At 35.3% G+C, this 15,963-nt stretch overlaps 1 protein-coding gene across 1 annotated transcript in view; it reads left to right on the top strand.

Annotated features, from left to right (window-relative positions):
* Positions 1–15,963, top strand: part of GBE1 (1,4-alpha-glucan branching enzyme 1) — a 292,466-nt gene that overhangs the window by 145,664 nt on the left and 130,839 nt on the right. Inside the window, exon 7 of the mRNA XM_082654189.1 lies at positions 6,123–6,332. Within this exon, the coding sequence (XP_082510315.1) occupies positions 6,123–6,332 (210 nt within the window). The remainder of the gene's footprint in view (positions 1–6,122; positions 6,333–15,963) is intronic.

A 15,963-nucleotide genomic window follows, 5' to 3' on the forward strand; every position in this document is an offset into this window, starting at 1 on the left:
TGTCTTTTCTCCATTGTATATCCTTGCCTCCTTTGTCATAGATTAGTTGACCATAGTTGCCTGCGTTCATCTCTGGGCTTTCTATCCCATTCCATTGAGCTATATTTCTTTTTTTGTGCCAGTACCATATTGTCTTGATTACTGTAAATTTGTAGTGTAGTCTGAAGTCAGGGAGTCTGATTCCTCCAAGACTGCTTTGGCTATTTGGGGTCTTTTGTGTCTCCATACAAATTTTAAGAGTTTTTGTTCTAGTTCTATAAAAAATGCCAGTGGTAATTTGATAGGGATTGCATTGAATCTGTAGATTGCTTTGGGTAGTATAGTGATTTTCACAATATTGATTCTTCAAATCCAAGAACATGGTATATCTCTCCATCTGTTTGTATCATCTTTAATTTCTTTCATCAGTGTTTCATACTTTTCTGCATACAGATCTTTTGCCTCCCTAGGTAGGTTTATTCCTAGGTATTTTATTCTTTTTCTTGCAATGGCAAATGGGAGTGTTTCCTTAATTTCTATTTCAGATTTTTCATCATTATTGTATAGGAATGGAAGATATTTCTGTGCATTAATTTTGTATCCTGCAGCTTTACCAAATTTATTGATTAGCTCTAGTAGTTTCCTGGTGGTATCTTTAGGATTCTTCATGTATAGTATCATGTCATGGGCAAACAGTGACAGTTTTACTTCTTCTTTTCCAATTTGTATTCCTTTTATTTCTTTGTCTTCTCTGATTACCATGACTAGGACTTCCAAAACTATGTTGAAAAATAGTGGTGAGAGTGGACATCCTTGTTTGCTCCTGATCTTAGAAGAAATGCTTTCAGTTGTTCACCATTGAGAATGATGTTTGCTGTGGGTTTGTCATATATGGCCTTTATTATGTTGAGGTTCCCTCTGTGCCCACTTTCTGGAGAGTTTTTATCATAAATGAGTGTTGAATTTTGTCAAGAGCTTTTCCTGCATCGATTGAAATGATCATATGGTTTTTATTTTTCAACTTGTTAATATGGTGTATCACATTGATTGATTGTGTATATTGAAGAATCCTTGCATCCGTGGGATAAATCCCACTTGATCATGGTGTATGATCCTTTTAATGTATTGTTGGATTCAGTTTGCTAGTATTTTCTTGAGGATTTTTGCATCTATATTCATCAGTGATATTCTGTAATTTTCTATTTTTGTGGTATCTTTGTCTGGTTTTGGTATCAGGGTGATAGTGGCCTCATAGAATGAGTTTGGGAGTGTTCCTTCCTCTGCAATTTTTTGGAAGAGTTTGAGAAGGATAGGTGTTAGCTCTTCTCTGTGTTTGGTAGAATTCACCTGTGAAGCCATCTGGTCCTGGACTTGTGTTTGTTTGAAGATTTTTAATCACAGTTTCAATTTCATTACTTGTGATTGGTCTGTTCATATTTTCTGTTTCTTGCTGGTTCAGTCTGGGAACGTTATAGCTTTCTAAGAATTTGTCCATTTCTTCCAGGTTGTCCATTTTATTGGCATAGAGTTGCTTGTAGTAGTCTCTTATGATTCTTTTGTATTTCTGCGGTGTCTGTTGTAACTTCTCCTTTTTCATTTATAATTTCATTGATTTGAGCCCTCTCCCTCTTTTTCTTGATGAGTCTGGCAAATGGTTTATCTTTTTTTTTTTTTATCTTCTCAAAGAGCGAGCTTTTAGTTTTATTGATATTTGCTATTGTTTTCATTGTTTCTATTTCGTTTATTTCTGCTCTGATCTTTATGATTTCTTTCCTTCTGCTAACTTTGGGTTTTGTTTGTTCTTCTTTGTCTAGTTCCTTTAGGTGTAAGGTTAGATTGTTTATTTGAGATTTTTCTTGTTTCTTGAGGTAGGCTTGTATTGCTGTAAACTGCCATCTTAGAACTGCTATTGCTGCATCCCATAGCTTTTGGGTCATCATGTTTTGTTGTCATTTGTCTCTTGGTATTTTTTGATTACCTCTTTGATTTCTTCAGTGATCTCTTGGTTATGTAGTAACCTATTGTTTAGTCTCCATGTGTTTGTGTTTTTTACGTTTTTTTCTCTGTAATTTATTTCTAATCTCATAGCATTGTGGTCAGAAAAAATTCTTGATCTGATTTCAATTTTCTTAAATTTACTGAGGCTTGATTTGTGACCCAAGATGTGATCTGTCCTGGAGAATGTTCCGTGTGCACTTGAATAGAAAGTGTAACCTGCTGTTTTTGGATGGAATGTCCTACAAATATCAATTAAATCTATCTGGTCTATTGTATCATTTAAAGCTTGTGTTTCCTTATTAATTTTCTGTCTGGATGATCTGTTCATTGATGTAAGAGAGGTGTTAAAATCCCCCACTATTGTGTTACTGTCGATTTCCTCTTTTATAGCTGTTAGCAGTTGCCTTATGTATTGAGGTGCTCCTATTTTGGGTGCATGTATATTTATAATTGTTATATCTTCTAATTGGATTGATCCCTTGATCATTATGTAGTGTCCTTCCTTGTCTCTTGTAACATTCTTTATTTTAAAGTCTATTTTATTTGATATGAGTATTGCTACTCTGGCTTTCTCTTGATTTCCATTTGCATGGAATATGTTTTTCCATCCCGTCACTTTCAGTCTGTATGTATCCCTACGTTTGAAGTGGGTCTCTTGTAGACAGCATATATATGGGTCTTGTTTTTGGATCCATTCAGCGAGCCTGTGGCCTTTGGTTGGAGCATTTAATCCATTCACATTTAAGGTAATCATTGATATGTATGTTCCTATGACCATTTTCTTAATTGTTTTGGGTTTGTTTTTGTAGGTCCTTTTCTTCTCTTGTGTTTACCACTTAGAGAAGTTCCTTTTGCATTTGCTGTAGAGCTGGTTTGGTGGTGCTGAATTCTCTTAGCTTTTGCTTCGCTGTAAAGGTTTTGATTTCTCGATTGAATCTGAATGAGATTCTTGCTGGGTGGAGTAATCTTGGTTGTAGGTTCTTCCCTTGCATCACTTTCAATATGTCATGCCACTCTCTTCTGACTTGTAGAGTTTCTGCTGAGAAATCAGCTGTTAATAACTTTATGGGAGTTCCCTTGTGTGTTATTTGTCTTTTTTCCCTTGCTGCTTTCAATAATTTTTCTTTGTCTTTAATTTTTGCCAATTTGACTACTATGTTTCTCAGCGTGTTTCTCCTTGGTTTATCCTGTATGGGACTGTCTGCACTTCCTGGAGTTGAGTGGCTCTTTCCTTTCCCATGTTAGGGAAGTTTTCAACTATAATCTCTTCAAATATTTTCTCGGGTCCCTTCTCTCTCTCTTCTCCCTCTGGACCCCTATAATGCGAATATTGTTGTGTTTAATTTTGTCCCAGAGGTCTCTTAAGCTGTCTTCATTTCTTTTCATTCTTTTTTCTTTATTCTGTTCTGCAGCAGTGAATTCCACCTTTCTGTCTTCCACGTCACTTATCTTTTCTTCTGCCTCAGTTATTGTGCTACTGATTCCTTCCAGTGTATTTTTTTCATTTCAGTTATTGTATTGTTCATCCCTGTTGGTTTGTTCTTTAATTCTTCTAGGTCTTTGTTAAACATTTCTTGCATCTTCTCAATCTTTGCCTCCATTCTTTTTCCGAGGTCCTGGATAATCTTCGCTATCATTAGTTTGAATTGTCTTTCTAGAAGGTTACCTATCTCCACTGCAGTTAGTTGCTTTTCTGGGTTTTTATCTTGTTCCTTCATCTGGTACATAGCCCTCTGCCTTTTCATCTTGTCTCTCTTTCTGTGAATGTGGTTTTTTGTTCCACAGGCTGCGGGATTGTAGTTCTTCTTGCTTCTGCTCTCTGCCCTCTGTTGGATTAGGCTATCTAAAAGGCTTGTGCATGTTTCCTGATGGGAAAGACTGGTGGTGGGTAGAGCTGGCTGTTGTTCTGGTGGTCAGAGCTCAGTAAAACTTTAATTGGCTTGTCTGCTGATGGGTGGAGCTGGTTCCCTCCCTGTTCGTTGTTTGGCCTGAGGCAACCCAACACTGGAGCCTACCTGGGCTCTTTGGTGGGGCTAATGGTGGACTCTGGGAGGGCTCACACCAACGAGTACTTCCCAGAATTTCTGTTGCCTGTGTCCTTGTCCTCATGGTGAGCCACAGCTACCCTCTGCCTCTTGTAGGAGACCCTCCAACACTAGCAGGTAGGTCTGGTTTAGTGTCCTGTGGGGTCACTGTTCCTTCCCCTGGGTCCCAACGTGCACACTACTTTGTGTGTGCCCTCCAGGAGTGGAGTCTCTGTTTTCCCCATTCCTGTTGAAGTCCTGCAGTCCAATCCTACTAGCCTTCAAAGTCTGATCCTCTAGGAATTGCTCCTCCCATTGCTGCACCCCCAGGTTGGGAAGCCTGATGTGGGGCTCAGAACCTTTACCCCAGTGGGTGGACTTCTGTGGTATACGTGTCATCCAGTTTGTGAGTCACCCACCCAGCAGTTATGAGATTTGATTTTATTTGGATTGCGCCCCTCCTACCATCTCATTGTGGCTTCTCCTTTGTCTTTGAATGTGGCGTATCTTTTTTGGTGTGTTCCAGTATCTTCCTGTCAATAATTGTTCAGCAGTTAGTTGTGATTCTGGTGCTCTTGCAAGAGGGAGTGAGAGCACGTCCTTGTACTCCACCATCTTGAACCAGTCTCCTCAAATATACTTTATATGCCAACTGCCAAATTTAGTTCTCCAGTCCTCACCTCTGTTGTGAACTCCAAACAGTGCCTATTTGAGGTTTGGGTATGTAATACATATCTCATTCTTAACCTGTTCCAGATTAAATATCTGATCTTATCTTCTAACCTTCTTCTCTTGCTATCTTCACTAACATAATAAATGACATCTCCATCTTCCAATTGTTTAAGCCATCTGCCTTATACTTGACTTTTCCCTTTATGTCCCCACCCCTATACTCTAGCTATCAGAAAACCTAGCCACTGGCAACTTCAAAATATATCCCCAGTCTGGCTGCTTCAACTGCTACCACCATGGTCCAAGTTGCTGTTTCTCACCTGCATTATTTCATTAGGTCTGTAACTGGTCACTCTATCCTCTTGTCCTCCTTCCCTAGCTTTCTCCCCGCCACACATGTGGACCACTTTCTGCACAGTATGTAAAGTCATCTTTTTAAAATGAAAGTCAGATCATGTCACTCTCTTGCTCAGAACTCTGATGATTCCCTGTCCCTTTCGGAATAAAAGCCAAATGCCTTACATTGATCCATGAGGCCACATGTGATCTGGTTCTTGGCCAACTCTCTGAGCTCATCTCTTTCTTGATTATTCCACTCCAGCCACACTAGAGTATTTGCTCACTGCTCCATGGAATCTGCTCTCAGGAGCCCCACTGCATACTAAGCACTGTACTGTAGCGTGGGAAACTAGATGGTCAGAGCCCCTGCCCTCAAGGGACATATAGTCTAGTGAGGAAGAGAGATAGTAAACAATTCATCACCAGGGTGATTTTTTATTTAAAAGCAAAAGTTGATGCTATGGAAGACTGCAGTATTGAGATTTTTATATAGGTTAAGAAAGGCCTTCCTCTTGGGAGTGACTTTTGTTTCCTATTTCACGCTGACTAGAAAACTGTTTTTAACACAAACCCACGTGCATGTGAGCTGCCCATCTTTCCGGCTTGGGTGATGACAGGACCCGCTGGTACTTGAGGCATTCCAATCTGGGAATAAGTAAGTACAGGAGAAATGGCCTCAATTAAGGCACCAAGGATATTCAAAGAAGTATTCTAAGCGCCCTCACAATCCCAACCATGCATGCTTAAAGGGATGGCCAGGTATGTGGACAGGAACGACCATACCCCTCAAACTAGCTAGGCTTGGCGATGGAAATCAGAAGCTCTGAGTATAGAGAAGCGGAATTTTACTACCTACTCAAAATGTGAATTTTCATTGTGCTATAAATCTACAATTAACAGCCAGATTTATTTTTTTATTGAATGCTTTTAAAGATGCCTAATAACAACTATTAAGCAACTTTGATTTATATCTAAGTATTATATCATACTACATTTGTACGTTTGAAGTATCTAGTACTGTGCTGGTAAAACAATTGATTCTCAGTAAATGATTGGCTGTTTGGTTTAAATATGATGTGATCTTGTTTTTGCTGTCTCCTTTACCTTAAGCCGTTTTGGAACGCCTGAAGAGCTGAAAGAACTGGTTGACACAGCTCACTCAATGGGTATTACAGTCCTCTTAGATGTGGTACATAGCCATGCCTCAAAAAATTCAGAAGATGGATTGAATATGTTTGATGGGACAGAGTCCTGCTACTTTCATTACGGACCTAGAGGGAATCATAATCTTTGGGATAGTCGATTGTTTGCCTACTCCAGGTACGTACATAGAATATGGAAATGTCTTATTTGTTTAAAAAATAATTCAAGGGGGCTTCCCTGGTGGCACAGTGGTTGAGAGTCTGCCTGCCGATGCAGGGGACACGGGTTCGTGCCCCGGTCTGGGAGGATCCCACATGCCGTGGAGTGGCTAGGCCCGTGAGCCATGGCTGCTGAGCCTGCGCATCCGGAGCCTGTGCTCCGCAACGGGATAGGCCACAACAGTGAGAGGCCCGCGTACTGCAAAAAAATAAAAAATAATAATAATTCAAGGAATTTTACTAAATTCATTGTATGTATACTCTCTCACTGGTATTTAATTTCTTAATTTTTAAAAAAAATTTATGAGAAATGTTTAACATACTAATAGAATTTACCTTGTTTTGATTAGCACATGTATTAATGGTAAGTTGCACTAAATTTCGGTTTTACAAATCATACGCTATTTAACATATATTGGTTACATTGCCCCTTAAAAGGTTAATGTGAATAATTTTTTGATGTCTAAAAAGTACTTTATCAGTTTGAATTAAACATAGCAAATCACCTTTTAATAGAAGAATACACATTGTTTTAAGTAGGCCATTTTTTAAAAATCATACTTTATGTTTTGCTATCTTAATATTACCATGTTTTTGATCGCAGCTAAATCTTAATATTACCATGTTTTTGGTTGCAGCTAAGCTATAATAACAACTAACATTTATTAGTATGTAATATGTCAGGTATGGTGCCAAGGATTTAGATATATTAGCTACATATTTTATTTATTCTGCACAACAATTCTACTTACATGTGGTAAGTACTATTGTTATGACCATCTCACAGATAATAAACTAAGGCTTAGTGCTAAAACAATTCCTTAAGATTAAATACATCTCTGACTTGCCATCTAATTAGAAGGGTGTTTTAGGTGATTAAATCTAAATTCCAAAATATGGCAAAAATGTTGTAAAATAAAAAATACTATCAGCTTGTATCCATTTTTTATCATAAGTGAAAATATAATGAAAATATGATTTCAGGCATATTAAAAGTAGCAGAGTGTCAAGTAATGTATAACTAATTTTTATATTATTTCTGAAAGAGTTTAATGAATTTTCTGTTGGATGTTGTACCATAAATAAATATGCACATATCTGGAAAACAGTGTAGAAAAATGCTTCAGCAAGGAATTTGATAAAATGAAAAATTCTAATGTTTCAGCATAAATTAGATGACTTTTTTTTTTAGATGACTTTTATATGGAGGAAGTTGTTTTGCTTCACTCTTTTCTTATTATCATGCATTATTTTATATTTCATAGCTATATAGGAATCACTCGTGCCAGATGACGCAGCATAATATATGAGAAAAGACACAAGAGTTAGAAGCAGGTGGCAGGGTTCCAGGCCTAGTTTCACTCTGGTACAAATCGATTAATCATTCTGGTTCTCAGGTTTTCATTATAAGAGGAGGCAGAGTTTTGGGATTAATACAATTCCCTCTGTAAAGGTATTTTGTATTTGTGTCACCTTTTGAATATTGCTTTTTATACTGTAGATTTATAACGAGTAAAAGGAACTGAACCTGTGCTAATTCTATGATATGATTCTTAACAATTTCATTATTGAGTAAATCTTGTCAAAGTAGCTTGTGGACAAGAAATACAATTAATTGAACCTTCTGGTTCATATTTGGATGAATAATGTTGACTCTATCCTGTAGAACTGTGTCTTATGAAAGAAATACACAAAATTGTTAAATTTTTATGTTTTGAAACTATTCTGCTGTGGAACTGTGTCTTGAAAAGAAATGCATGAAGTAGGTGGATTTTTATGTTATAAAATGATTCTTTATTTTATTAAAATATTTATTATAGGGTATTTTTCTGTATCCTGAGCTCTCAAAGTCCATTTAAAGTTATCCAGTTTTCTAAGGAAAGGGAATTATACATAATTGTCTTAAAACAATTCTATTGTTTACATTACCGAAATTAAGGCATATTTAATATTGCGTTGGCCAAAAAGTTTGTTTGGGTTTTTCCATGTTACCCAAAAACCCGAACGAACTTTTTGGCCAACCCAATACTTAGTTTCTTTTTTATTGAATTAACTATTAATCTTTCTAAGGTGCTTACTTTTGGTAAATAACATGTAGTATGATTTTAGCTTGTTATTTTTTTATCATGACTTTTCGGGGCTGCATTATGTCATGTAGGCTTAGACCTCCGTAAATATAGTTCCATTTAAAATGTATTTCTATTATTCAATATGTGGTTCTATTTGACAATATTTAAATTCTCTAATTTTTATAGAATTAGTATTTTCTATATAGGTTTATGCTTTTAGTTACAACATCATTAAACAATATAGATAAATCCTACAAAACCAAATTTAAAAAGTTAAATCACCAAATTTAAGCTAATAATTCTGTAATATTTAGGTTTTTCAACTTATAACATACTAAAGATTCTAAAATTCTTTGAATTATTTTCTCACTACTGTGTTGTAATTTATTAAAAACTTTATTGATAAAATTTATGTTAGCCTCATGAAAGTGTACTGCATTTTTCTTTTTTTTACATTTTCTTCCTTCTATTCTGACTAGTTATAGCATATGTAATATAACATTGTTTTGGTGTAATGCGAAAACCATTTTTATAATCGGCGTTCATGATGAAAGTCCGATGCTGTTTTGGTTATTTACTGCTGCTTAACAAACCAGCTCAAAATTTAGTGACTTCGGACAACAGCAGTTGTTTATTTTACTTCCAGATCTGCAGTTGGGGCATAGGTCAGTGTGACATTTCTTCTCTTCCATGTTACGGTCTGGGTCTGGAAACTGACATGGCATCATTTCTGCTATAAGCTATTGTCCAGTTACAGATTCAAGGGGCATAGACCCTTTTATTTCAGTGACAGGAGTATTAAAGAATTTTAGGGCTAAGTTTTAAAATCCCCACATCTAACAAGTTTTAACCATACACAGTAAATATGCCAATTCACAAATTCAAAAGAGATGTATTGAAATACCTATGTGGAAATATTGTTATTTTTCTCAGCTGTATTTCTGTGGTAGAGAGTTTGTCTGAAATAGGCAATTTTCAAAAAATATACTAATCATTATAAAACTAATAATGCCATTTTTGTTAATTAGAAAATATAAAAAGGCATAGAAAATCCAAAATAAAAATTATTATTCTTTACAAATAACATTATTTTTATGTGGCTGCACTTAATGAGTATTCTTTTCATGCATATAAACACAGGAAAACCCAAACCTTTACTATTACTCTATACATAGGATAGCTATTTGTCTATAATTTTGGGCTTGTTCCTTATCCAGATGAAATCAGAAACAACAATTTATACTTCATGTTTTAAGATATAAACAATTTATACTTCACCCCTTGCCTTTGATATGTTGATTAATATTATACTCCATTGAAAAGTAGATATAAAAATGGTACAGGGTTTGCCTAAGGCCCTAATAAACCTCTTTTTTGAAAACTTGTAATAATTTTTGAAATTAAGAAAATGTTGATCTTATATAGAATCAGCTTCTGTAGAGATATGTTGCTGATGCTCATTTCATTCTATCTGTATGTCACAACCTGTCACCATTTATAATCTCTGATTCAAGTGTCATCATCAGAGTTATCAGAATTAAATCTCTCACTCTGAGTAATACCAGAGATCCTGACTGTGCTATTTCATTACCTGTTATGAATAAATTTCCAATCAGGAGCTGCCCATGTTTTAATTTTCTGTCTACTCGGCTGAGCTGCCTTCTAGCTCTGCTAAATTACTAATGACAGTTCATAACAGAGGTCGGGTTGTTCTTTCTTTAGTTGGTAAAGAGAACTTCTTGACAAATCTGTCACCCATAAGTTTCAGAAGTTTCTAGAGTGAGAAATAATGGATATAATTTAATGGTCTCAGTTTTAAATTGTATTTTGCATATGTGTCTGGCACTATGTAAATGCACTTGATAAAATAACAAGACAACTGCACAATTTGTGGAGCTTCACAATTATTATACCGTAACCTTTACTAAAGCTTCGAATGAGAACAGTTTCTTTGTTGAGTATTTCCTTCAAAGATAAGATATGAATCTCAAAGGAGATAGCATAGTAGAGCTCATGCTCATTTCCCCGCCCCCCCGAACCTTACATTTGGGTACAAAAGTAGTGTAATCATATTCTGTCAGCATGAGTTTGTAGTGTGACAACTATTAGGCAGGAAGATACTCTTATCTTGAGTTATTAGAGTTCCTTTCAGAAACAAAAAATGAATCAAGTTTGATTTTTTAAGGTCATAACCACATGGAATAAAATATCCTTTAGTACATACACTATAATATGTGGTTCTTCTTAACCTTGCTAGGTCTTTTCCACGAGTTAGAATGTGGAAGGAAATTCATGGGGCCTTCCCTTCTGAGAGTGGATATTTGAATCTTAAATGTTCTGTGATATCTTATGTGATGTTTCTTTTTTAGTTTGTCAATATAGTAAGTTGCATATATTGATTTTAATGTCAAGCCAATCTTTTTTTTTTTTTTTTGCGGTAATCGGGCCTCTCACTGTTGTGGCGTCTCCCGTGGCGGAGCAGAGGCTCCGGGCGCGCAGGCTCAGCGACCATGGCTCACGGGCCCAGCCGCTCCGCGGCATGTGGGATCTTCCCGGACCGGGGCACGAACCCGTGTCCCCTGCATCGGCAGGCGGACTCTCAACCACTGCGCCACCAGGGAAGCCCTGTCAAGCCAATCTTACATTCCTTGGATAAGCCTTCATAAACATAGGTACTAAAATTCTAAAGAAAATTTTGGCATATATTTATATGATATTACATCACGACAGTCAATTATTAATGATGAACCTTAATTTAAGAATTATTGTTCATTGATATATTAAGTAATGAATATATGACACCATTATGATTAGCAGGATATTTAATAACTAAGCATCCAGGACATGAATAGAAACCTCTAAAATATTATTTTTTAAGAGAGCTTTAAAGTCATATGCTGCTTTGTGATTTCTTAAAAGCAAAAAACAAAAAGCAACAGGCCATTGGGTGAAATAATCACTCTTTTTTGCTATAGTAGAAATGGCCACAATAACACAGAAAAATAGCATAAAAAGGGTAAATGTGTTCAACTTCTGTTGAAAACAGGTATTATCTGGAAAAGTTTTAGATTCATCTAGGACACATTGCTAGATATATATGCTTGAAATTTCTGTGCATATGCTTATCAGAAATTTGGAATAAAACAAATACAAAAAACTCACTCCCTTCAGGGTATAGGTGACATTTTAACAGTTAACTTGAAGTAACTGCTTTCAAAGAAAATTTAGCTATGGGGAAACCATTTGGGGAAAATATCAAGAAAAAGTTTCCATCTTCGTGATTTTATTGCCACAAATGATTTCAGTCATAAAAATTCTTTTATTTGCATACACATGAATCTTGGAGCATTTTTTGCCAAGTTTCTAAAATTGTTCCAATTATAGTTTGTCTTAAGCCCATTGGTTATGCTTATAAATATAATAATAAATATAAATTAATCACCTTGTGGTTAATTGGCAAGATCACCTAACTAACTTCAGGGAAAATGAAATATACAATCCATATTTCATGAAAGATGGTAGATAGTGGAAGGAGTTGGAAAAAAAAGTTTTATAACTTAATAAAGATAGCCGTTGATTCTCTTCTTTCATTTATATCTATGTATTTTAGTGAACTGTTATAGCCAGGACGAGCATTAAAATCACCTATCAATGCAATTTTAAGTTTAACCAGACCTTGATTATTTTATCTTTATTTTTAGTTTCTTTTTGTGGATCTATTAATATATTACTAAAGTGGTATATGTACAATTAAAAAATAAATACACATATGGAGGAGTGTGCTGATAAGGCACACAGTCAAAAAAGTTTACAAATAAGTGCTTAGGTAAATTAAGGTTAACGTCAAAGATTTTTTTTTTAAAGAAGAAACTTTTTTTTGTGATCAATTCATAAATTTATTGAATAAACTTATTGAGCATTTACCCTATGTCATATCTTTAGGGAGACAATATTTTCTGTATATTTAAACTAGCACAAAACCCTAAGAGAAAGTATATGTTTTAATTTCTTTGGATAGATTTCAGAACACTGAATTTTTTTTTTAATTGAAGTAATACAGTATCATTTTAGACAAATACCTTTCCTATTTGCTTAATAAAAAGCAAATGATGAAAGATTAAAAGACAATTTCAGACATAGATTTAGCAAACAGTTAACTATTCCAAAGGGAGTCGGACAATTAAAAATAAACTAAGAATAACTTACATAGCCTATTCATTAAGAATATTAAAATTTCACAGTAAGATTGTTAATAATGCTGGATGTTCCATAAAAAGTCTTTCTGTGTTCTTCTTTTACAGAATTTTCTCTCTTCCTTTTAGTAATTTTTCCTTGTTTAAACCAGAACCTTATTTCAGCTTGATTGAGGCAAATGGTTAAATCTATTTCAAAGAAGGTAGAGTTAGATTCAAAATTCAGACAGGCTAATTTTCTTTTGTAAAGGCGATTAAGGAAGTTGCTATATCAATCTAATCTGTCTGGATTTGAGTTTGAGTGGTAGAAATACTACTTCTCTTACAGGGTTTATGAGATTATTCAGCCTGGCAGAAATGTTTCCATTGCTGCAAAGCACAGCACTGGAGTAAGAATTTACAGTCTTTGTGTAAACTTTGTTCCTGGTATTATCTGCCTCGTTTATTCCCACAAGTCTAAACTTTAAGTGCACAGGGATATCATGAAAATATCTTGAGTATTTAGGTCTTACTCACCTGTAACATTCACCTTCTCAAACACAAACTCACTCTAAAGTAGGACTCTTCTTACTTGGTAATTTACCTTAAATTTGAAAATGTCGAGCATGGCTTCAAAAGCAGCATTTTTAACTTCAGGCAATGGTACATGCTTGTGAAAATGGTCCAAAGGTCCCTATTCAGTGGTTGTTTATTTAAGTCTGCGAATTTTGTTGAGTCTATAATAATAATATCTGGGTTTTTCTTATGACCTTTTTAAACAAGCAGATAAAATGTGAAAAAAATCCATTTTTCTCTTTTTATCTGTGTGTAACAAAACAACTTGTTTAAGCATATCTGTTCGCTAGGTTATGGACTAGCAGTTTTGAGGTTATGAAGAGATATTTCATGGTTCCCTAGCTGAATGATTTCCTTAGTGTTATGGTGCAGATAAATAACCTATGTTATAGTGAGCCAATTATTTTCAGAAAATATAGGTATCTTAAAATTTTGGAAGGGCACATAATTTATAAGTAACATAAAAATTATTTATTTTTGAGGGTCTCCTCCCCCCCCCCATTCATTTGGACTAGTGATCAGGCATATTTTTCTCAAACTTCTGAATTTCCCATCCCAGTTTTGTGGTGGTGAGGTATCTCTATTTGGTCTTCATTCTGCTTCTTTTTCTTTCACTGTTAGTAAGACAAGCCATCAGCCTCAGGATTTATTTCATTGTCTTTTTTCAGCTTAAAATATCTCCCCAAGATTAGACCTTTGCCTGTGTAGCCTTTCAAAATTCTCTGTCTGCTGAAAGCATCACTAAAACTCAGGGGCAGTTATAGTTAACATTTTCTCCCAGTGCTTTAGGAAACAAAACAGCATAATAGCCAACTTTTCTAAGACTTAAGCTCTATTCTCAGCACTGTGTAAAGGATGGCAAATGAGGCCAACTAGCTGTTCAGTGGGTTCATCTGATCTTTGTGAGGGATGATGGTCATGATGACTATAGTGATAATCTTTATTAAGGATCATTCAATTTGGAGGCATTAGGTGCCTACCTACCTTATTGAACTTTCTTCTCTGACAACCTGAAATAAAATATCTCCTTCAGTCTTCTGCCATTTCCTATCTCCTGTCCCTACCTACTTTTTTTCTATTGCAATTATCACCATATTACATTTGAAAACGATACTTATTTTTTAAATTTTAGTCATATATTTGTTGTTTATGTATTAAATGTGGAAGTAAAGTTAATATTTATTGTTTCTTATAGAAAATATTTTAAGTAAAGCAGTCTGTGTTTCTCTTTCTCTCTGTCTCATAAACTTTTCACCATCAAATTTGTTTGCCATGAAAGTGACACTGCAAAGTGTTGACTTGGTGTGGTTACCTGTTCTTTAGAACTGAATTCAGTGAAGAAAGCTATCAAAGATACTTCCAGCCAAAATGATGATGATAATAATAAATACTACATATAGTTAAGATATAAAAGATCTGACATAATATAAAATAAGTGGTTTTAGAATTACATGACCTTTACCTCTCTGATCTTACCAAGCTGTTTAACACTTAAATCTTGGTTTCATGGATGAAGAGCTCATAATGTACCACAGGGCAGTTATTAAAACTATATAAAATAACATCATTGAAAATGCATGACAAGCTAAATATAAGAGTTTGGAGTTGTACTTTCAGATTTTTACTAAAGATGAAAGCAGGGCTTAACTCACAAACCAGGCAGGTAACTGAGGGAAGCAGGCCAGGTGGTGGTCTTGGCAACCCAGAGCAAACAGGTCTTGTTAGAAGGGGCTCCTACTCACAAGTTCCTGCTGGTTGTTACCATGTGAAGCCACATCTTCCAGTTCTTTGAGAGAAGTCAGAAGTCCACATTTTATATGAAATATCCCCATTTTAAATGTCTGCAATTAATTTAAAATTTTGAAATTATTGTTCAGACCAAAGGAACACACATTTGGGATTGATATAATCTCTGGGCCTCTAGGGCTATCTCTGGACCCTGAGATGTACCTTGGGTTAAGAGAGTATCAGATTCTATGAAACTTCCAAAAAAAATTAGGTAGTAAATTAGGTACTGAGTCAGATAGGATAATAGGACAATGATACTTTTATAGTTTAAACACAACATTGTAATTCAACTTTCTTTGGATTATAAATGGAAAATTTTATAAACCTAAACTGGTAGTATGACACTGTCTCTCAGCAGAATTATGTTGACATCTCCTTTATTTTAAGTAGCAGATGAATCAACAAAATAAATGCCTTTTAAGATCAGGCTCAATAAATCAAAATTCACATTTAGTGAAGAAATCTACAGAGTTAAAATTCAGTAACCTTTATTTATTGTAATGCCTTGCATCTAAGTTGTAAGTAATTTCTATAAATGTAGTTACTGACTTTTGGGGGCATAATAGAGAATGGGTAGAGGCCTGGGCTTTAGGTAGCAGCCTGGACTCAAATACTAGTTCCACCGCTTAGCGTGTAACCACAACCAGATTAGTTAATCTTTCTAAATTTAGTTTCCCCATCTGTAAAATAAGATTCTAATTGTATCTCCCTCCTGTGATTGTGAAGATTTAGTGACACACTTATCCTGGTGCCTGGCTTGTAGTCATGATAATCGCCATTGTTACCAACATTGCCATATCATTGTCACAGTCTTCTTGTGGGTAGATTAACCAGCCGACCTATTCCTCTGAAACGTACTTGGAGGCTTGAAGACAAGCAATAACAATACTTTTCGTGAGCCAAATATGTGCCGTAATCGCTGTGAATCTTTACTTGTTGTGGTCTCACACAATTTTTTAAAAGCACATTCAACTGTTTTCTTGGT

Source organism: Grampus griseus (assembly GCF_964374135.1).
Source record: "Grampus griseus genome assembly, chromosome: 5".
Taxonomy (NCBI): Eukaryota; Metazoa; Chordata; class Mammalia; order Artiodactyla; family Delphinidae; genus Grampus; species Grampus griseus.